Genomic DNA, 22,358 nt, shown 5'->3' with positions numbered 1-22,358 from the left:
CACAAGCCACGCCCCAAACCCCAAATGAGACATAAAATACTTAAAACTACCCCAAAATCATTTAAAAAAAACCCCCGAATTTTAGGCTCAAAAGGAGTGGGAGGGGCCAGGACACCCCTGAATGAAATTAGGGGGATCCCGCCCCTCCCCCACCCCAATTTCAGGGGACTTTGGGGATTTTCGGGAGCTCCCAAAGTACCTTTTTCCGGTGCCACTTTTCCCGTCGCTGCTCCATGAACTGCAGAGGAAGGAGAAGAGGATTTGGGGGGGTTTTTTGCGAATTCGAAAGGTTTCGGGGGTGGATTCAGCAGTTTTGGGGTAAATTCCGGGCATTTCGGGGCTCACCGGCAGCAGCCTGGGGTCGGCAAATTCGGGGGCGTCGCCGCGGGGGGGGGGAGGGGCCACCATGACGTTCTCGGGGTCCCCCCCGGGGTCTCGGAGCCCCTCGAGGCAGCGCAGCTCCAGCTTTGGGGAGAAAAACGCCGATTTCGGGAAAAAAGGCCAAACATCAGGAAAAAAAACCCCAAATCGTGTTAAAAACCCCACAAATCCGGGGGTGAAAATGGCAGCGCCCCAAAATCTTGAGGGGTTTTGAGGCTCTGAACCCACCAGGGGCTCCCCAAAAATTCCCACCCCCAAATTTGGCTGCGAAACCCCAAAAACCTGATGGGAAACTGCCAGATTTTGGTGTCGAACCCCCAAAACCCAACAGGAACCCCCCCAATTTTCTCAGTTCCCCCCCCCCAAATCCTGGCATTTAAACCCCCCAATTTCAGCAGGGCGGGCTCCGAACTCCTGAAAAACTCGGGTGCGACCTGGAATTCCCCAAAACCGGGCTTTTTAGCCCCAAAACGCCCCCTCACCTCCACCAGCTTCTTGCTGTTCTTTTTTTGGGGCGGGGGTCCCCGCGCGGCCCCGTTGGGGCCCAGCCGGTGCTTCTGGAAGGTCAACTTCAGCCCCTCCTCCTGCGGGAAACGCCGCGGAATTGGGGCAGAATCCGGCAGAATCGGGAAAAACCCGCGGCGGGGGAGGGGCCCGGTTGTTATGGAGGGCGGGAATTTTGGGTGGAAAAAAGGCCGGATTTGGGCACTCACGTCTTTGATCTGCACGGTGAACTCCTTGTCCTGGTGGCGCCCGCGGGGGGAGGGGAAGGGGGGAGGGGCCTGCGGAGGGGGTGGGGGAGGGGCGGGCTCGGGGAACCCCCCCGGGACCCCCCCGAAATCCTCGTGGAGGGGGGGGAGGGGCGGCCCCTCCCCCGCCGTCAGCACCGCCCGGCAGATCAGGTCCAGCCTCCGGATCAGCGCCCGGTCCTGGGGTGAAAAACGGCGGTTTTGGGAAAATCCCGCAGTTCCGCCATCCCGGAACGCCTCCCCCCCCCTCCCACCCACCCCCTCCTCCTCGAATTTTGGGGTTTTTGGGGTGATTTCCGTACCTTGGGCCAGTAGAGGAGATTTCGGGGCGCGGGGTGGGGGAGGGGAGGTTTGGGGGAGCCGCCCTCGCCTGAGGGGGGAGGGGAATCCTCGTCCTCCCCCCCCTCCTCCTCCTCCTCCTCTTCCTCCTCCTCCTCATCCTCCAGAGGCTCCGGCCCTGCACGAGGGGGGACCCCAAAAACGCTTTGAACTCCCCCCAAAAAATCCCCCCCCCTCCCCCCTCTCCCAGGATTTTGGGGTTTTCCCCGTCCCATCCCGGAACTTTGGGGCATTTTCCGCTTTCCCCTCCGTTCTTCCGGCCCCAATTCGGGCTCTTTTCCCTTCAAATCGCCCCAAAAAACTCCCTCGGAATCCCACACGTTTGGGATCCCCTTTGAAAACCCCAAAATTGGGGATTCTCCTCCCATTTTTCCACCTTTCTCTCTCGTGTCCTTCCTCCTCCTCCTCCTCCTCCCCCCAAATCTAAGCTTCTTTCCCCTTTTTTCCCTGTTTTTCCCCCCAAAAAAGTCACCCCCTTCCTCTTCCTCTTCCTCCCCCCAAATTCAAGCTCCTTTCCCTCTTTTTTCCCCGTTTTTCCCCCAAAATTTGGAACCCCCTTTTCCCCCCCAAATCCCCGTTTTTCCCCCCAAAACTCACCTCCTTCCTCTTCCTCTTCCTCCCCCCAAATTCGAGTTCTTTTCCCCCTTTTTTCCCCCAAAATTTAGAATCCCATTTTCCCCCCAAATCCCCGTTTTTCCCCCCAAAATTCACCTCCCTCCTTCCTCATTTTCCCCCCAAATCTCAGCTCCTTTTCCCCCTTTTTTACCCTTTCCCCCCCAAAACTCAGAATTTTTTCCCCCCAAATCCCCGTTTTTCCCCCCAAACCTCACCTCCTTCCTCTTCCTCCCCCCAAATTCGAGTTCTTTTCCCCCATTTTTCCCCCAAAATTTAGAATCCCCTTTTTCCCCCAAATCTCCATTTTTCCCCCCAAAACTCACCTCCTTCCTCTTCCTCTTCCTCCCCCCAAATTTGAGCTCCTTTCCCCTTTTTTCCCCAAAATTTAGAATCCCCCTTTCCCCCCAAATCCCCGTTTTTCCCCCCAAAATTCACCTCCCTCCTTCCTCATTTTCCCCCCAAATTCGAGCTCCTTTCCCCCTTTTTTACCCTTTTCCCCCCAAAACTCAGAATTTTTTCCCCCCAAATCCCCGTTTTTTCCCCCAAAACTCACCTTCCTCCTCCTCCCCCCAAATTCAAGCTCCTTTCCCCCTTTTTTCCCTGTTTTTCCCCCAAAATTTAGAATCCCCTTTTTCCCCCAAATCCCCGTCTTCCTCCCTCCCAAACCTCACCTCCTTCCTCCTCCTCTTCCTCCTCCTCCTCCTCTTCCCAAATTTGAGCTCCTTTCCCCTTTTTCCCCTTTTTCCCTCCAAAATTTAGAATCCCATTTCCCCCCAAATCCCCGTTTTTCCCCCCAAAATTCACCTCCCTCCTTCCTCATTTTCCCCCAAATCTCAGCTCCTTTTCCCCCTTTTTCACCCTTTTCCCCCCAAAACTCAGAATTTTTCCCCCCAAACCCCCATTTCCCCCCCCAAACCTCACCTCCTTCCTCCTCCTCGCTCTCCTCCTCCTCTTCCTCCTCCTCCTCCTCCTCCTCCTCCTCCTCCTCCCTCTCCGCCGTCCCCTCCCGCCGCTCGCCGTCCCCGCTGCCCGGTGCTGCCGCTTCGGCGCCGCGGCCGCCGGGGGTGATTCCGCCGCGGAGCAGGGCCCCGCGCAGGCCGTGGCGGGCGGCGGCGCGCAGCAGTTCGGCGTCGTGCACGCCCCGCAGCCACCAGGGCGGCAACGGCGGCGCCGGCGGCGGCACCCGCGCCAAGAGCGAGCCCAGCGCCGGGTGCGGCAGCACCCGCTCCCGCAGGCAGCGCAGCAGCGCCAGGCGGCGCAGGCAGCGCAGGGCCAGCGCCGGAGACACGGCCAGGGGCGGCGGGGACAGCGGCGGCGGCACTGGGAGAGAGAGAGAGATGGGGGAATGGGTTAAAAATGGGGAGAAACGGGGAAAAAATGGGTTAAAAATGGGGAAAAAACGGGGAAAAAATGGGTTAGAAATGGGGAAAATGGGGGTTTGGGACAGCGGTGCCAGGGACACGGCCAGGGGCGGCGGGGACAGCGGCGGTGGCACTGGGAGAGAGAGAGAAATGGGGGAATGGGTTAAAAATGGGGAAAAAACGGAGAAAAAACGGGGAAAAAATGGGTTAGAAATAGGGAAAATGGGGAAAATGGGTTAAAAATGGGGGTTTGGGACAGTGGCAGTAGGGACACGGCCAGGGGCGGCGGGGACAGCGGGGGTGGCACTGGGAGAGAGAGAGAGACGGGGGAATGGGTTAAAAATGGGGAGAAATGGGGAAAAAATGGGGAAAAAATGGGGAAAAAACGGGGAAAAAACGGGGAAAAAACGGGTTAGAAATGGGTTAAAAATGGGGGTTTGGGACAGCGGCGGCGGCACTGGGAGAGAGAGAGAAATGGGGGAATGGGTTAAAAACGGGGAAAAAACGGGGAAAAAACGGGGAAAAATGGGTTAGAAATGGGGAAAAAACGGGGAAAAAACGGGTTAGAAATGGGGAAAATGTGTTAAAAATGGGGAAAATGGGGGTTTGGGACAGCGGCGGCGGGGACAGAGGTGGCGGCACTGGGAGAGAGAGAGAGACGGGGGAATGGGTTAAAAATGGGGAGAAATGGGGAAAAACGGGGAAAAAATGGAAAAAAACGGGGAAAAACGGGTTAGAAATGGGTTAAAAATGGGGGTTTGGGACAGCGGTGGCGGCACTGGGAGAGAGAGAGAGATGGGGGAATGGGTTAAAAATGGGGAGAAATGGGGAAAAAATAGGTTAGAAATGGTTAAAAATGGGTTAGAAATGGGAAAATGGGGGTTTGGGACAGTGGCAGTGGGGACACGGCCAGGGGCGGCGGGGACAGCGGCGGCGGCACTGGGAGAGAGAGAGAGATGGGGGAATTGGTTAAAAACGGGGAAAAAATGGATTAGAAATGGGGAAAATGGGTTAAAAATGGGGAAAAAACGGGGAAAAAATGGGTTAAAAATGGTTAAAAATGGGTTAAAAATGGGAAAATGGGGGGTTGGGACAGTGGCAGTGGGGACACGGCCAGGGGCGGCGGGGACAGCGATGGTGGCACTGGGAGAGAGAGAAATGGGGGAATGGGTTAAAAATGGGGAGAAATGGGGAAAAAATGGGTTAGAAATGGGTTAAAAATGGGGAAAAAATGGGTTAGAAATGGGGAAAATGGGGGTTTGGGACAGCGGCGGCACTGGGAGAGAGAGAGAAATGGGGGAATGGGTTAAAAACGGGGAAAAATGGGTTAGAAATGGGAAAATGGGGGTTTGGGACAGCGGCGACGGCACTGGGAGAGAGAGAGAGATGGGGGAATGGGTTAAAAATGGGGAGAAACGGGGAAAAAATGGGGAAAAAAGGGGTTAGAAATGGGGAAAAAATGGGTTAGAAATGGGGAAAAAACGGGGAAAAAATGGGTTAGAAATGGGAAAATGGGGGTTTGGGACAGCGGCGGCGGCACTGGGAGAGAGAGAGATGGGGGAATGGGTTAAAAATGGGGAGAAATGGGGAAAAATGGGTTAGAAATGAGGAAAAATGGGAAAAAACGGGTTAGAAATGGGTTAAAAATGGGGAAAAATGGGGAAAAAAGGGGAAAAATGGGGAAAAAATGGGTTAGAAATGGGGAAAATGGGGGTTTGGGACAGCGGTGCCAGGGACACGGCCAGGGGCAGCGGGGACAGCGGTGGTGGCACTGGGAGAGAGAGAGAAACGGGGGAATGGGTTAAAAATGGGGAGAAAATGGGTTAGAAATGGGGAAAAATGGGTTAGAAATGAGTTAGAAATGGGTTAGAAATGGGGGTTTGGGACAGTGGCAGTGGGGACACGGCCAGGGGCAGCGGGGACAGCGGTGGTGGCACTGGGAGAGAGAGAAATGGGGGAATGGGTTAAAAATGGGGAAAAATGGGGAAAAAATGGGTTAGAAATGGGGAAAATGGGGAAAAAACGGGGAAAAATGGGTTAGAAATGGGTTAGAAATGGGTTAAAAATGGGGGTTTGGGACAGCGGCGGCGGCACTGGGAGAGAGAGAGAGATGGGGGAATGGGTTAAAAATGGGGAGAAAATGGGTTAGAAATGGGGAAAAATGGGGAAAAAATGGGTTAGAAATGGGAAAATGGGGGTTTGGGACAGCGGCGGCGGCACTGGGAGAGAGAGAAATGGGGGAATGGGTTAAAAATGGGGAGAAATGGGGAAAAAATGGGTTAGAAATGGGGAAAAATGGGTTAAAAATGGGGGTTTGGGACAGCGGCGGTGGCACTGGGAGAGAGAGAAATGGGGGAATGGGTTAAAAATGGGGAGAAATGGGGAAAAAATGGGTTAGAAATGGGGAAAAAACGGGGAAAAATGGGTTAGAAATGGGGAAAAAATGGGTTAAAAATGGGGAAAAAACGGGGAAAAAACGGGGAAAAAACGGGTTAGAAATGGGTTAAAAATGGGGGTTTGGGACAGCGGCGGTGGCACTGGGAGAGAGAGAGAGATGGGGGAATGGGTTAAAAATGGGGAGAAACGGGGAAAAAATGGGGAAAAAAGGGGTTAGAAATGGGGAAAAAATGGGTTAGAAATGGGGAAAAAACGGGGAAAAAATGGGTTAGAAATGGGAAAATGGGGGTTTGGGACAGCGGCGGCGGCACTGGGAGAGAGAGAAACGGGGGAATGGGTTAAAAATGGGGAGAAATGGGGAAAAAATAGGGAAAAATGGAAAAAAACAGGGAAAAAATGGGTTAGAAATGGGGAAAAAACGGGGAAAAAATGGGTTAGAAATGGGGAAAAAACGGGGAAAAAATGGGTTAAAAATGGGGAAAAAACGGGGAAAAAACGGGGAAAAAACGGGTTAGAAATGGGTTAAAAATGGGGGTTTGGGACAGCGGCGGCGGCACTGGGAGAGAGAGAGAGATGGGGGAATGGGTTAAAAACGGGGAGAAATGGGGAAAAAATGGGGAAAAAATGGGTTAGAAATGGGTTAAAAACGGGGAAAAATGGGTTAGAAATGGGTGAGAAATGGGAAAATGGGGGTTTGGGACGGCGGCAGCGGCACTGGGAGAGAGAGAAACGGGGGAATGGGTTAAAAATGGGGAGAAATGGGGAAAAATGGGTTAGAAATGGGGAAAATGGGTTAAAAATGGGTTAAAAATGGGGGAAAATGGGAAAAAACGGGTTAGAAATGGGTTAAAAATGGGTTAAAAATGGGGAAAATGGGGGTTTGGGACAGCGGCGGTGGGGACACGGCCAGGGGCGGCGGGGACAGCGGGGGTGGCACTGGGAGAGAGAGAGAGATGGGGGAATGGGTTAAAAATGGGGAAAAAATGGGTTAAGAAGGGGAAAAATGAGGGTTTGGGACAGTGGTGGTGGCACTGGGAGAGAGAGAGATGGGGGAATGGGTTAAAAATGGGGAAAAAATGGGTTAGAAATGGGGAAAAATGGGTTAAAAATGGGGGTTTGGGACAGCGGCAGTGGGGACACGGCCAGGGGCAGCGGGGACAGCGGCGGTGGCACTGGGAGAGAGAGAAAGGGGGGAATGGGTTAAAAACGGGGAGAAATGGGGAAAAATGGGGAAAAAATGGGGAAAAAACGGGGAAAAATGGGTTAGAAATGGGGAAAAATGGGTTAAAAATGGGGGTTTGGGACAGCGGCGGCGGCACTGGGGGAGAGAGAGAGATGGGGGAATGGGTTAAAAACGGGGAAAAATGGGTTAGAAATGGGTTAGAAATGGGGAAAAAACGGGGAAAAAATGGTTAAAAATGGGTTAGAAATGGGAAAACGGGGGGTTGGGACAGCGGTGGCGGGGACGGAGGTGGCGGCACTGGGAGAGAGAGAAACGGGGGAATTGGTTAAAAACGGGGAAAAAGTGGGTTAAAAATGGGGAAAAAGGGGGGTTTGGGACAGCGGTGGTGGCACTGGGAGAGAGAAACGGGGGAATTGGTTAAAAATGGGGAGAAATGGGGAAAAAATTGGTTAGAAATGGGGAAAAAACGGGGAAAAAAGGGGTTAAAAATGGGTTAAAAATGGGGGTTTGGGACAGCGGGGGTGGCACTGGGAGAGAGAGAAATGGGGGAATGGGTTAAAAACGGGGAAAAAACGGGGAAAAATGGGTTAGAAATGAGGAAAATGGGGGTTTGGGACAGCGGCGGCACTGGGAGAGAGAGAGAAATGGGGGAATGGGTTAAAAACGGGGAAAAAACGGGGAAAAATGGGGAAAAAATGGGGAAAATGGGGGTTTGGGACAGTGGCAGTGGGGACACGGCCAGGGGCGGCGGGGACAGCGGTGGTGGCACTGGGAGAGAGAGAAATGGGGGAATTGGTTAAAAACGGGGAAAAAATGGATTAGAAATGGGGAAAATGGGTTAAAAATGGGGAAAAAACGGGGAAAAAATGGGTTAGAAATGGGAAAATGGGGGTTTGGGGCAGCGGCAGCGGCACTGGGAGAGAGAGAAACGGGGGAATGGGTTAAAAATGGGGAAAAATGGGGAAAAAATGGGTTAGAAATGGGGAAAATGGGTTAAAAATGGGGAAAATGGGGGGTTGGGACAGCGGCGGTGGCACTGGGAGAGAGAGAGATGGGGGAATGGGTTAAAAATGGGGAGAAAACGGGGAAAAAATGGGTTAGAAATGGGGAAAAATGGGGAAAATGGGGGGTTGGGACAGCGGCGGCACTGGGAGAGAGAGAGAGATGGGGGAATTGGTTAAAAACGGGGAAAAAACGGGGAAAAATGGGGAAAAAATGGGGAAAAAACGGGGAAAAAATGGGTTAGAAATGGGGAAAATGGGGAAAATGGGGGTTTGGGACAGTGGCAGTGGGGACACGGCCAGGGGCGGCGGGGACAGCGGTGGTGGCACTGGGAGAGAGAGAGATGGGGAATGGGTTAAAAATGGGGAGAAAACGGGGAAAAAATGGGTTAGAAATGGGGAAAAATGGGGAAAATGGGGGTTTGGGACAGCGGCGGCACTGGGAGAGAGAGAAATGGGGGAATTGGTTAAAAACGGGGAAAAAACGGGGAAAAAATGGTTAAAAATGGGTTAGAAATGGGAAAATGGGGGGTTTGGGACAGCAGTGGTGGGGACAGTGGTGGCGGCACTGGGAGAGAGAGTAACGGGGGAATTGGTTAAAAACGGGGAAAAAATGGGTTAAAAAGGGGAAAAATGGGGGTTTGGGACAGCGGCGGCGGCACTGGGAGAGAGAGAGAGATGGGGGAATGGGTTAAAAATGGGGAAAAATGGGGAAAAAATGGGTTAGAAATGGGAAAATGGGTTAAAAATGGGGGTTTGGGACAGCGGTGGTGGCACTGGGAGAGAGAGAAATGGGGGAATGGGTTAAAAACGGGGAAAAATGGGGAAAAAATGGGTTAGAAATGGGTTAAAAACGGAGAAAAAACGGGGAAAAAATGGGTTAGAAATGGGTTAAAAATGGGGAAAATGGGGGGTTGGGACAGTGGCAGTGGGGACACGGCCAGGGGCGGCGGGGACAGCGGTGGTGGCACTGGGAGAGAGAGAGAAACGGGGGAATGGGTTAAAAATGGGGAGAAATGGGGAAAAAATGGGTTAGAAATGGGTTAGAAATGGGGAAAAATGGGTTAGAAATGGGTTAGAAATGGGAAAATGGGGGGTTGGGACAGCGGCGGCAGTGGGAGAGAGAGAGAAATGGGGGAATGGGTTAAAAATGGGGAAAAAACGGGGAAAAAATGGGTTAGAAATGGGTTAGAAATGGGTTAGAAATGGGAAAATGGGGGTTTGGGACAGTGGCAGTGGGGACACGGCCAGGGGCGGCGGGGACAGCGATGGTGGCACTGGGAGAGAGAGAAATGGGGGAATGGGTTAAAAACGGGGAAAAAACGGGGAAAAATGGGTTAAAAATGGGGGTTTGGGACAGCGGCGGCGGCACTGGGAGAGAGAGAAACGGGGGAATGGGTTAAAAACGGGGAAAAAATGGGGAAAAAATGGGTTAGAAATGGGTTAAAAATGGGAAAAATGGGGGTTTGGGACAGTGGCAGTGGGGACAGCGGTGGCGGCACTGAGAAAGAGAAAAAATGGGGAAAAAATGGTTAAAAATGGGTTAAAAACAGGGAAAAATGGGGATTTGGGACAACGGCAGCGGCACAGAGAGAGAAAAAATGGCGAAATTGGTTAAAACCGGGTTAAAAAGGGGTTAAAAAGGGGTTAAAAAGGGGAAAAATGAGGGTTTGGGACAGTGGCAGTGGGGACACGGCCAGGGGTGGCGGGGACAGCGGCGGTGGCACTGGGAGAGAGAAACGGGGGAATTGGTTAAAAACGGGTTAAAAATGGGGGTTTGGGACAGTGGTGGTGGGGACAGTGACGGCAGCACTGAGAGAGAGAGAAAATGGGGAAAAATGGTTAAAAACAGGTTAAAAAGGGGAAAAACGGGGGTTTAGGACAGCGGTGGAGGCACTGAGAGAGAGAGAAAATGGGGAAAAAACTGTTAAAAACGGGTTAAAAATGGGTTAAAAATGGGGAAAATGGGGAAAATGGGGGTTTGGGACAGTGGTGGTGGGGACAGTGGCAGCGGCAGTGAGAGAGACACAAAAATGGGGGAAATTGGTTAAAAACGGGTTGGAAATGGGGGTTTTGGGGCAGCAGTGGCACTGGGGACAGCACCGGAGTCACTGCGAGAGAGAGGAAATGGGGTTAAAAATGGGCGTTTTGGGACAGCGGTGCTGCCACTGAAAGAGACCAGAAAACAGGAAAATCGTTGAAAACGGGGCGAAAACGGGATTTTGGGAGTTGGGAACTGGGGAAAACGAAGGAGGACGGCGAGACTGGGCGAGAGAGAAAAAAAGAGAACCCTGAATCCCCTGAAACCCCCCCAAACCTCCCTGAATCCCTCCGGTTTTGGGATTAAACCCCCTCGATTTGGGTTCGAACCGCCCGATTTGGAGTCAAAACGCTCCGAAATCTCCCGAAAGGCCCGGAATTGCCCGAAACGGCAGGAATTGAGCCCGTTACCGTCTCCGGGCGCCGGCGGCAGGCGGCAGACCTGCCGGCACATGGCCACGAAGCCGTGGTAGAAGCGGGTCAGGTCCTCGTCCGAGCGGCGCTCGAGGTTGGCCAAGGCCCGGAACCGCCCCCAGCGGAAGCGGCCGGAGCCCGGCTCCAGCTCCACGCCGAAGGTCGAGGCCACGCGCAGGAAATCGGCCTGCTCCCGGCGCGTCCAGCTGGAAAACGGGGAGAGAAACGGGCAAAACGGTGAAAAACGGCGAGAAACGGCGAAAAAACGGTGAAAACCGGTGAAAAATGGCCCCAAAAATGGTGAAAAAAGGGGAAGAAACCAACCAGAAATCTCCAAAACGGCCCCAAAAGTGGAGGCCACTGGGAAGTGGGAGAAATGGTGAAAAAAGGTGAAAAAACGGCAAAAAAAAGGCAAGAAACAGCGAGAAACGGCAAAAATGGCGAAAAAACGGTGAAAACCGGTGAAAAATGGCCAAAAAAAGGGATGAAACCAACCAGAAATCTCCAAAATGGCCCCAAAAGTGGAGGCCACTGGGAAATAGGAGAAACGGTAAAAAACCGGCAAAAACCAGCGAAAAACGGCAAAAAATGGCAAAAAAAAGGGCAAAAAACAGCGAGAAACGGCGAAAAAATGGGGAAAATGGCGAAAAACAGCTAAAAACAATGAAAATGGCCAAAAAAATGGCAAAAAAAGGGAAGAAACCAACCAGAAATCTCCAAAACCGCCCCAAAAGTGGAGGCCACTGGGAAGTGGGAGAAATGGTGAAAAACGGTGAAAAAACGGCAAAAAAAAGGCAAGAAACAGCGAGAAACGGCGAAAATGGTGAAAAAACGGTGAAAACCGGTGAAAAATGGCCAAAAAAATGGTGAAAAAAGGGGAAGAAACCAACCAGAAATCTCCAAAACCGCCCCAAAAGTGGAGGCCACTGGGAAGTGGGAGAAATGGTGAAAAAAGGTGAAAAAATGGCAAAAAAAAGGCAAGAAACAGCGAGAAACGGCAAAAATGGCGAAAAAACGGTGAAAACCGGTGAAAAATGGCCAAAAAAATGGGAAAAAAAGGGAAGAAACCAACCAGAAATCTCCAAAACCACCCCAAAAGTGGAGGGCACTAGGAAGTGGGAGAAATGGTGAAAAACGGTGAAAAAACGGCAAAAAAAAGGCAAGAAACAGCGAGAAATGGTGAAAAAATGGTGAAAAACGGTGAAAAATGGCCAAAAAAATGGGAAAAAAAGGGAAGAAACCAACCAGAAATCTCCAAAACCACCCCAAAAGTGGAGGGCACTGGGAAGTGGGAGAAATGGTGAAAAACGGTGAAAAAGCGGAAAAAAAAGGCAAGAAACAGCGAGAAACGGCGAAAATGGCGAAAAAACGGTGAAAACCGGTGAAAAATGGCCAAAAAAATGGGAAAAAAAGGGAAGAAACCAACCAGAAATCTCCAAAACCACCCCAAAAGTGGAGGGCGCTGGGAAGTGGGAGAAATGGTGAAAAACGGTGAAAAAACGGCAAAAAAAAGGCAAGAAACAGCGAGAAACGGCGAAAATGGCGAAAAACCGGCCAAAAACGGCGAAAAATGGCCCAAAAAATGGCAAAAAAGGGAAGAAACCAACCAGAAATCTCCAAAACCGCCCCAAAAGTGGAGGCCACTGGGAAGTGGGAGAAATGGTGAAAAAAGGTGAAAAAATGATGAAAAAATGGGAAAAATGGCCTAAAACCTGGAAAAATGGGGAAAAACGGCAAAAAATGCCCCAGAAACACCCAAAAGCCCCCAAAACCACCCCAAAAGTCGAGGCCAGGCGCAGGAAATCCGAGTGCTTGTGGCCAACCCAACTGGGAATGGGAAAAGAGCCAAAAAATGGGAAAAATGGGGAAAAAACTCCAAAAAAGGTCAAAAATCCCCCAAAACCACCAGATTGAGAAGGTCCTGGAAGGGTAAAGGAGGATTCCAAGCAGGTGCTGAAGGGGGAAATCAGGGATTTGGGGGTTTGTGCCCCAAAAACGGAATTCTGCTGTTTCTGAAACCTGAAAATTCCAATTTTGGGTCGTGAGCCCCAAACCCGCTTGGGGAAGGTCCTGGAAGGGTAAAATTTCGATTGGGATGGACCCAAAAATGACAAAAATGAAGGATTTGGAGGTCCTGAACCCCAAAACAAGAAAGATTCGTGGTTTTGAGACCCAAAAATAGCAATTTGGGGTCTTGAACCCCAACCCCACATTGAGAAGGTCCTGGAAGGGTAAAATTTCGATTGGGATGGACCCAAAAGCGACAAAAATGAAGGATTTGAAGGTCCTGAACCCCAAAACAAGAAGGATTCGTGGTTTTGAGACCCAAAAATAGCGATTTTGGGTCCTGAACCCCAACCCCACATTGAGAAGGTCCTGGAAGGGTAAAATTTCGATTGGGATGGACCCAAAAACGACAAAAATGAAGGATTTGGAGGTCCTGAACCCCAAAACAAGAAGGATTTGTGGTTTTGAGACCCAAAAATAGCGATTTGGGGTCTTGAACCCCAACCCCACATTGAGAAGGTCCTGGAAGGGTAAAATTTCGATTGGGATGGACCCAAAAGCGACAAAAATGAAGGATTTGGGGGTCCTGAACCCCAAAACAAGAAAGATTCGTGGTTTTGAGACCCAAAAATAGCGATTTTGGGTCCTGAACCCCAACCCCACATTGAGAAGGTCCTGGAAGGGTAAAATTTCGATTGGGATGGACCCAAAAGCGACAAAAATGAAGGATTTGGGGGTCCTGAACCCCAAAACAAGAAAGATTCGTGGTTTTGAGACCTAAAAATATCAATTTTGGGTCTTGAACCCCAACCCCACATTGAGAAGGTCCTGGAAGGGTAAAATTTCGATTGTGATGGACCCAAAAGCGACAAAAATGAAGGATTTGGAGGTCCTGAACCCCAAAACAAGAAAGATTCGTGGTTTTGAGATTTAAAAATATCGATTTTGGGTCTTGAACCCCAACCCCACATTGAGAAGGTCCTGGAAGGGTAAAATTTCGATTGGGATGGACCCAAAAGCGACAAAAATGAAGGATTTGGAGGTCCTGAACCCCAAAACAAGAAGGATTCGTGGTTTTGAGACCCAAAAATAGCGATTTTGGGTCTTGAACCCCAACCCCACATTGAGAAGGTCCTGGAAGGGTAAAATTTCGATTGGGATGGACCCAAAAGCGACAAAAATGAAGGATTTGGAGGTCCTGAACCCCAAAACAAGAAAGATTCGTGGTTTTGAGACCCAAAAATATCAATTTTGGGTCTTGAACCCCAACCCCACATTGAGAAGGTCCTGGAAGGGTAAAATTTCGATTGTGACGAACCCAAAAGCGACAAAAATGAAGGATTTGGAGGTCCTGAACCCCAAAACAAGAAGGATTCGTGGTTTTGAGACCCAAAAATATCAATTTTGGGTCTTGAACCCCAACCCCACATTGAGAAGGTCCTGGAAGGGTAAAATTTTGATTGTGACGAACCCAAAAGCGACAAAAATGAAGGATTTGGAGGTCCTGAACCCCAAAACAAGAAAGATTCGTGGTTTTGAGACCCAAAAATAGCGATTTGGGGTCTTGAACCCCAACCCCACATTGAGAAGGTCCTGCAAGGGTAAAATTTTGATTGTGATGGACCCAAAAGCAACAAAAATGAAGGATTTGGAGGTCCTGAACCCCAAAACAAGAAGGATTCGTGGTTTTGAGACCCAAAAATAGCGATTTGGGGTCTTGAACCCCAACCCCACATTGAGAAGGTCCTGGCAGGGTAAAATTTCGATTGTGACGAACCCAAAAGCGACAAAAATGAAGGATTTGGAGGTCCTGAACCCCAAAACAAGAAGGATTCGTGGTTTTGAGACCCAAAAATAGCGATTTGGGGTCTTGAACCCCAACCCCACATTGAGAAGGTCCTGCAAGGGTAAAATTTCAATTGTGATGGACCCAAAAGCGACAAAAATGAAGGATTTGGAGGTCCTGAACCCCAAAACAAGAAGGATTCGTGGTTTTGAGACCTAAAAATATCAATTTTGGGTCTTGAACCCCAACCCCACATTGAGAAGGTCCTGGAAGGGTAAAATTTCGATTGGGATGAACCCAAAAGCGACAAAAATGAAGGATTTGGGGGTCCTGAACCCCAAAACAAGAAAGATTCGTGGTTTTGAGACCCAAAAAATAGCGAATTTGGGTCCTGAACCCCAACCCCACATTGAGAAGGTCCTGGAAGGGTAAAATTTTGATTGTGATGGACCCAAAAGCGACAAAAATGAAGGATTTGGAGGTCCTGAACCCCAAAACAAGAAAGATTCGTGGTTTTGAGACCCAAAAATAGCGATTTTGGGTCTTGAACCCCAACCCCACATTGAGAAGGTCCTGCAAGGGTAAAATTTCAATTGTGATGGACCCAAAAGCGACAAAAATGAAGGATTTGGAGGTCCTGAACCCCAAAACAAGAAGGATTCGTGGTTTTGAGACCCAAAAATAGCGATTTTGGGTCTTGAACCCCAACCCCACATTGAGAAGGTCCTGGAAGGGTAAAATTTTGATTGTGATGGACCCAAAAGCGACAAAAATGAAGGATTTGAAGGTCCTGAACCCCAAAACAAGAAAGATTCGTGGTTTTGAGACCCAAAAATAGCGATTTTGGGTCTTGAACCCCAACCCCACATTGAGAAGGTCCTGGAAGGGTAAAATTTCGATTGGGACGGACCCAAAAGCGACAAAAATGAAGGGTTTGGAGGTCCTGAACCCCAAAACAAGAAAGATTCGTGGTTTTGAGACCCAAAAATAGCAATTTTGGGTCTTGAACCCCAACCCCACATTGAGAAGGTCCTGGCAGGGTAAAAACCCACAGAAATCTGACAAAACCCAACAATTGGGGGCTCCCACCACCCCTCAAAATTCACCCGGGGGGTTTTTGGAGCCGCCGAATCCGAATTTGGGGGTCCTGAGCCCCCCAGACCCTCCCGGAGCCCCTCCCCGGCCCCCCCCCGGGCCCGTACCGCTGCTGTTTGTCTCGCCGGGCGCCGTCGTGGCCGCGCCGCTGCCGCCGCCGCTCGCCGGGGGGGTCCCGGGGCGGCTCCCGGGGCTGCTCCCGGCTCCCGGCCCTCTGGCACGCCCCGATCAGGCGCCGGAAGCGAGCGGTCAGCGCCGACCCCGCCGGCCACGGCGGCTGCGGGCCCGAGCCGGCGGGGGGGCCTGGGGGGGAGGGGAAGGACATGGGGTCAGTCTGGGGTCATTTGGGGGTCATTTGGGGGTCAGTTTGGGGTCATTTGGGGGTCTGAGGGGTCAGTTTGGGGTCATTTGGGGGTCATTTGGGGGGACTTGGGGTCAGTTTGGGGTCACTTGGGGGTCATTTTGAGGGACTTGGGGTCAGTTTGGGGTCATGTGGGGGGAGCTGGGGTCAGTCTGGGGTCATTTGGGGGTCATTTTGGGGGACTTGGGGTCAGTTTGGGGTCATTTGGGGGTCTGAGGGGTCAGTTGGGGGTCATTTGGGGGGCATTTGGGGGTCATTTGGGGGGCATTTTGGGGGAGTTGGGGTCAGTTTGGGGTCATTTGGGGGTCATTTTGGGGGAGTTGGGGTCAGTTTGGGGTCAGTTTGGGGTCCTGGGGTCAGTTTGGGGTCATGTGGGGGGAGCTGGGGTCAGTCTGGGGTCATTTGGGGTCCAGGGGTCAGTTTGGGGTCATTTGGGGGTCATTTTGGGGGAGCTGGGGTCAGTTTGGGGTCAGTTTGGGGTCCTGGGGTCAGTTTGGGGTCACTTGGGGGGCATTTTGGGGGACTTGGGGTCAGTTTGGGGTCATTTGGGGGTCTGAGGGGTCAGTTGGGGGTCATTTGGGGGGCATTTGGGGGGCATTTTGGGGGAGTTGGGGTCAGTTTGGGGTCATTTGGGGGTCATTTTGGGGGACTTGGGGTCAGTTTGGGGTCATTTGGGGGCAGTTGGGGTCAGTTTGGGGGTCCAGGGGTCACGTGGGGGGCGGTTGGGGTCAGTTTGGGGTCATTTGGGGGCAGTTTGGGGTCATTTGGGGGCAGTTTGGGGTCAGTTGGGTTCAGTTTGGGGCAGTTTGGGGGCCCGGGGGTCGTTTTGGGGGTCCTGACGTGGCCACAGGGTCACTCGGGGGGGGGGGGTCCTGGGGGTCCCCTTGGGTTTTGGGGCAAAAGGGGGGGATTTTGGTCGGTTTTGGGGAATTTTGTGGGGCTTCGGGAAAACTCCGGGGGCCTCGGGGTGGATTTGGGGGCCATTTCAGGGAATTCCAGGGAGTTTCCGGGGATCTCGAAGGAATTCCGGGGGATTTCCGGGGATTTCCGAGCGCTCTGCGGCGTTTCCTCGAGGGAATTTTGGGGGGAATTTGGGGGATTTTGGGGCATTCCAGGCCCCCCCTTTACCTTCGTCCCCATCCACCACCGAGATCTCCTCGTCCAGCCCGGCCAGGGGGTCACTCTGGGGGGGTCATGGGGTCACCAAAGTCCCCAAAAACCCCCCCCCAAAATGGGGAATTTTGGGGACAAAACCTGGGAATTTGAGGGATTTTGGGGCATTTCGGGGGATTTCCCCCCCTTTTTTTTTACCTCCTCGCCGCCTCCCTGCAGGGGTTTGTACTCAGGGTCCTCGGGGTCTTTGTCGAAATCAGCCCTGGGGAGACCCCAAAACTCCCTGAATTCACCCCAAACCCACCCGGATTCAGCCCGGAAGTGTCGGGCAGACCCAAAATCCCGGGAATTGGGCCCAAAACGCCGGGGGTGCCTCAGCCTGGAGCTGAACTCAGCCCGGCGCCGGGGCCGGTCGGTATTAGCATGGCTGGGTCATCACAGGCACCCCGGCCGGGGGGGATCCCCCAATTTTTGGGGGTTTTGGGGATGCCAGGAGAGCTCCAAACCCCCAATTCCTCGAACCGCCCCGAAAGCAGCGCGAAATTCACCCCAAAATCCCCCCGAATTGCCCAAAAATCCCCCCCAAACCACGTCAAACACACCGAAAGCCACCCAAAACCTCCCCAAAACCATCCCAAACCTCCCCAAATTCACCCAAACCTCCTCAAAACCACCCCAAATTCACCCCAAACCTCCTCAAAACCACCCCAAACCACCCCAAATTCACCCCAAACCTCCTCAAAACCACCCCAAACCACCCCAAATTCTTCCCAAACCATCCCAAACCTCCCCAAATTCCCTCAGACCTCCCCAAATTCATCCCAAACCTCCCCAAATTCATCCCAAACCACCCCAAACCTCCCCAAATTCCCCAAACCTCCCCAAATTCCCTCAAACCTCCCCAAATTCCCCCCAAACCTCCCCAAATTCCCCCAAACCTCCCCAAATTCCCCCCAAACCTCCCCAAATTCCCCCAAACCTCCCCAAATTCCCCCAAACCTCCTCAAAACCACCCCAAACCTCCCCAAATTCCCCCAAACCTCCTCAAAACCACCCCAAACCTCCCCAAATTCCCCCAAACCTCCTCAAAACCTCCCCGAAACCTCCCTAAATTCATCCCAAATTCATCCCAAACCATCCCAAACCTCCCCAAATTCATCCCAAACCTCCCCCAAACCTCCCCAAATTCCCCCAAACCTCCCCAAATTCCCCCAAACCTCCCCAAATTCACCCCAAACCTCCCCAAATTCCCCCAAACCTCCCCAAATTCCCCCAAACCTCCCCAAACCTCCCCAAATTCACCCCAAACCTCCCCAAACCTCCCCAAAACCATCCCAAACCTCCCCAAATTCCCCCAAACCTCCCCAAACCTCCCCAAATTCACCCCAAACCTCCCCAAACCTCCCCAAATTCCCCCCAAACCTCCCCAAATTCCCCCCAAACCTCCCCAAATTCCCCCAAACCTCCCCAAATTCCCCCAAACCTCCTCAAAACCACCCCAAACCTCCCCAAATTCCCCCAAACCTCCTCAAAACCTCCCCGAAACCTCCCTAAATTCACCCCAAATTCATCCCAAACCATCCCAAACCTCCCCAAATTCATCCCAAACCTCCCCCAAACCTCCCCAAATTCCCCCAAACCTCCCCAAATTCCCCCCAAACCTCCCCAAATCCCCCCAAACCTCCCCAAACCTCCTCAAAACCATCCCAAACCTCCCCAAATTCATCCCAAACCTCCCCAAAACCACCCCAAACCACCCCAAAACCATCCCAAATTCCCCCAAACCTCCCCCAAACCTCCCCAAATTCACCCCAAACCACCCCAAAACCTCCCCAAATTCCCCCAAACCTCCTCAAAACCACCCCAAACCTCCCCAAATTTCCCCCAAACCTCCCCAAATTCATCCCAAACCTCCTCAAAACCACCCCAAACCTCCCCAAATTCATCCCAAACCTCCTCAAAACCTCCCCAAACCACCCCAAAACCATCCCAAATTCCCCCAAACCTCCCCAAACCTCCCCAAAACCATCCCAAATTCACCCCAACCCTCCTCAAAACCACCCCGAACCTCCCCCAAATTCCCCAAACCTCCTCAAAACCACCCAAAACCATCCCAAATTCCCCCAAACCTCCCCAAAACCTCCCCAAATTCACCCCAAACCACCCCAAAACCACCCCAAATTCCCCCAAACCTCCCCAAATTCACCCCAAACCTCCCCAAACCTCCTCAAAACCACCCCAAACCTCCCCAAATTCCCCCAAACCTCCCAAACCTCCCCAAATTCACCCCAAACCTCCCCAAACCACCCCAAAACCACCCCAAATTCCCCCAAACCACCCCAAATTCACCCCAAATTCACCCAAACCTCCCCAAAACATCCCAAACCTCCCCAAATTCCCCCCAAACCTCCTCAAAACCACCCCAAACCTCCCCAAATTCCCCCAAACCTCCCCAAACCTCCCCAAATTCACCCCAAACCTCCCCAAACCTCCCAAATTCACCCAAACCATCCCGAACCTCCCCAAATTCCCCCAAACCTCCCAAAACACCCCAAACCTCCCCCAAATTCCCCCCAAACCTCCCCAAATTCCCCCAAACCTCCCCAAATTCCCCCCAAACCTCCCCAAATTCCCCCAAACCTCCCCAAATTCCCCCCAAACCTCCCCAAATTCCCCCAAACCTCCCCAAATTCCCCCAAACCTCCTCAAAACCACCCCAAACCTCCCCAAATTCCCCCAAACCTCCCCAAATTCACCCCAAACCTCCCCAAATTCACCCCAAACCTCCCCCAAATTCCCCCCAAACCACCCCAAATTCCCCCAAACCACCCCAAAACCATCCCAAACCATCCCAAACCACCCCAAACCTCCCCAAACCTCCCCAAATTCCCCCAAACCTCCCCCAAATTCCCCCCAAACCTCCCCAAATTCCCTCAGACCTCCCCAAATTCATCCCAAACCTCCCCAAAACCATCCAAATTCACCCCAAACCTCCTCAAAACCACCCCAAACCCTCCCAAATTCATCCCAACCTCCTCAAAAACCACCCCAAACCACCCCAAAACCTCCCCAAATTCCCCCCAAACCTCCCCAAATTCCCCCCAAACCTCCCCAAACCTCCCCAAAACCATCCCCAAACCTCCCCAAATTCATCCCAAACCCTCCTCAAAACCACCCCGAACCTCCCCAAATTCACCCCAAACCTCCCCCAAACCTCCCCAAATTCACCCAAAACCATCCCAAACCTCCCCAAATTCCCCCAAACCACCCCAAAACCACCCCAAATTCACCCAAACCTCCCCAAATTCCCCCATTTCCCCCCGTTTCGGGCTCTCCCCCCGCTCACCCCTCGGGCCCCTCCAGGCGCTGCTCGGCCGCCACGGCCGTGGCATCGGGACCGCCGGCCTTGGCCAGGAAGCACAGGGCGGGGTCTGCCCGCATGGTGTGGTACCGCTCGTAGCCTAAAAACCCCCAAACCGCCCCAAAACGGGCTCGAGGCACGAAACCCAGCCAAAAAACGCCACAGAAACAGCCCGAAATACGCCCGAAATCACCCCAAAAGGCAGGGCCCCTCAACGCGTGGGGCTCCTCGTAGCCTAAAAACCCCCAAATTCACCCCAAAACCACCCCAAAATCCTCCCCCAACCTCCTCAATCCTCCTCCAGACAACCCAAAATCACCCAAAACCACCCCAAAATCACCCAAAACCACCCCAAAACCACCCCAAAATCACCCAAAATCACCCCAAAACCTCCCCAAAACCACCCCAAAATCACCCCAAAATCACCCAAAATCACCCAAAACCACCCAAAATCACCCCAAAATCACCCAAAATCACCCCAAAACACCAAAAACCACCCAAAACCTCCCCAAAACCACCCAAAACCCTCCCCAAAATCACCCAAAACCTCCCCAAAACCACCCAAAACCTCCCCAACACACCCAAAACCTCCCCAAAATCCTCCCCCAACCTCCTCAATCCTCCTCCAGACACCCCAAAACACCCAAAACCACCCCAAAACCCCCGAAACCTCCCAAAATCACCCAAAATCACCCAAAACCACCCCAAAACCACCCAAAACCTCCCCAAAATCACCCAAAACCTCCCAAAATCACCCAAAACCACCCCAAAACCCCTGAAACCTCCCCAAAACACCCAAAACCTCCCCAAAATCCTCCCCCAACCTCCTCAATCCTCCTCCAGACACCCCAAACACACCAAAACCACCCCAAAACCCCCCAAACCTCCCCAAAACACCCAAACCACCCCAAAACCACCCCAAAATCATCCCAAACCCCCCGAAACCTCCCCAAAATCACCCAAAACCACCCCAAAACCACCCAAAACCTCCCCAAAATCACCCAAAACCTCCCCAAAACACCCAAAACCTCCCCCAAACACCCAAAACCACCCCAAACCACCCAAACCTCCCCAAACACCCAAACCACCCCAAACCACCCAAACCTCCCCAAAACCACCCAAAACCACCCCAAAACACCCAAAACCTCCCAAAATCACCCAAAACCTCCCCAAAACACCCAAAACCTCCCCCAAACACCCAAAACCACCCCAAAACCACCCAAACCTCCCCAAAACACCCAAAACCACCCCAAACCCCCCAAACCTCCCCAAAATCACCCAAAACCACCCCAAAACCACCCAAAACCTCCCCAAAATCACCCAAAACCTCCCCAAAACACCCAAAACCTCCCCCAAACACCCAAAACCACCCCAAAACCACCCAAACCTCCCCAAAACCACCCAAAACCACCCCAAAACCACCCAAACCTCCCCAAAACCACCCAAAACTCCCAAAATCACCCAAAACCTCCCCAAAACCACCCAAACCACCCCAAAATCACCCAAAACTCCCCAAAACACCTAAAACCACCCAAAACCACCCCAAAACCTCCCCAAAACCACCCAAAACCACCCCAAAACCCCGAAACCTCCCCAAAATCACCCAAACCCTTCCAAAACCACCCAAAACCTCCCCAAAACACCCAAACCCACCCCAAATCACCCCAAAACCTCCCCAAAATCACCCAAAACCTCCCCAAAATCACCCAAACCACCCCAAATCACCCAAAACCTCCCCAAAATCACCCAAACCACCCCAAAACACCCAAAACCTCCCCAAAATCACCCAAAACCACCCCAAAACCACCCCAAATCACCCAAAACCTCCCCAAAATCACCCAAAACCTCCCCAAAATCACCCAAAACCACCCCAAAACCCCCCAAACCTCCCCAAAATCACCCAAAACCTCCCCAAAACCACCCAAAACCACCCCAAAACCCCAAAACCTCCCCCAAACACCCAAAACCACCCCAAAACCACCCAAACCTCCCCAAACCCACCCAAACCTCCCCAAAATCACCCAAAACCTCCCCAAAACACCCAAAACCACCCCAAAATCCTCCCCCAACCTCCTCAATCCTCCTCCCAGACACCCCAAAACACCCAAAACCACCCCAAAACCCCCGAAACCTCCCCAAAATCACCTCAAAATCA

The 22,358-nt window shown here is 52.2% G+C and overlaps 1 protein-coding gene across 1 annotated transcript; it reads right to left on the bottom strand.

Moving 5' to 3' along the window:
- Positions 1 to 199: 199 nt before the first annotated feature.
- Positions 200 to 20,298, bottom strand: LOC309585869 (chromodomain-helicase-DNA-binding protein 8-like; the record flags this gene model as incomplete). Its single annotated transcript, XM_082303699.1, has 11 exons — positions 20,189 to 20,298; positions 17,041 to 17,104; positions 16,858 to 16,912; positions 15,476 to 15,671; positions 10,478 to 10,686; positions 3,006 to 3,404; positions 1,433 to 1,587; positions 1,095 to 1,310; positions 864 to 965; positions 346 to 465; positions 200 to 238 (listed from the first exon to the last, which is right to left on the bottom strand). Coding segments are annotated over exons 1-11 (1,650 nt in total), but the record flags the coding sequence as incomplete, so codon positions are not given.
- Between the last annotated feature and the right edge of the window lie 2,060 nt (positions 20,299 to 22,358).

This window comes from Coloeus monedula (assembly GCF_965178545.1).
Source record: "Coloeus monedula genome assembly, contig: HAP1_SCAFFOLD_800, whole genome shotgun sequence".
NCBI classification, from domain to species: domain Eukaryota; kingdom Metazoa; phylum Chordata; class Aves; order Passeriformes; family Corvidae; genus Coloeus; species Coloeus monedula.
Note: the sequence above shows the minus strand (reverse complement) of the source record. Positions and strands in the feature narration are given on the sequence as shown.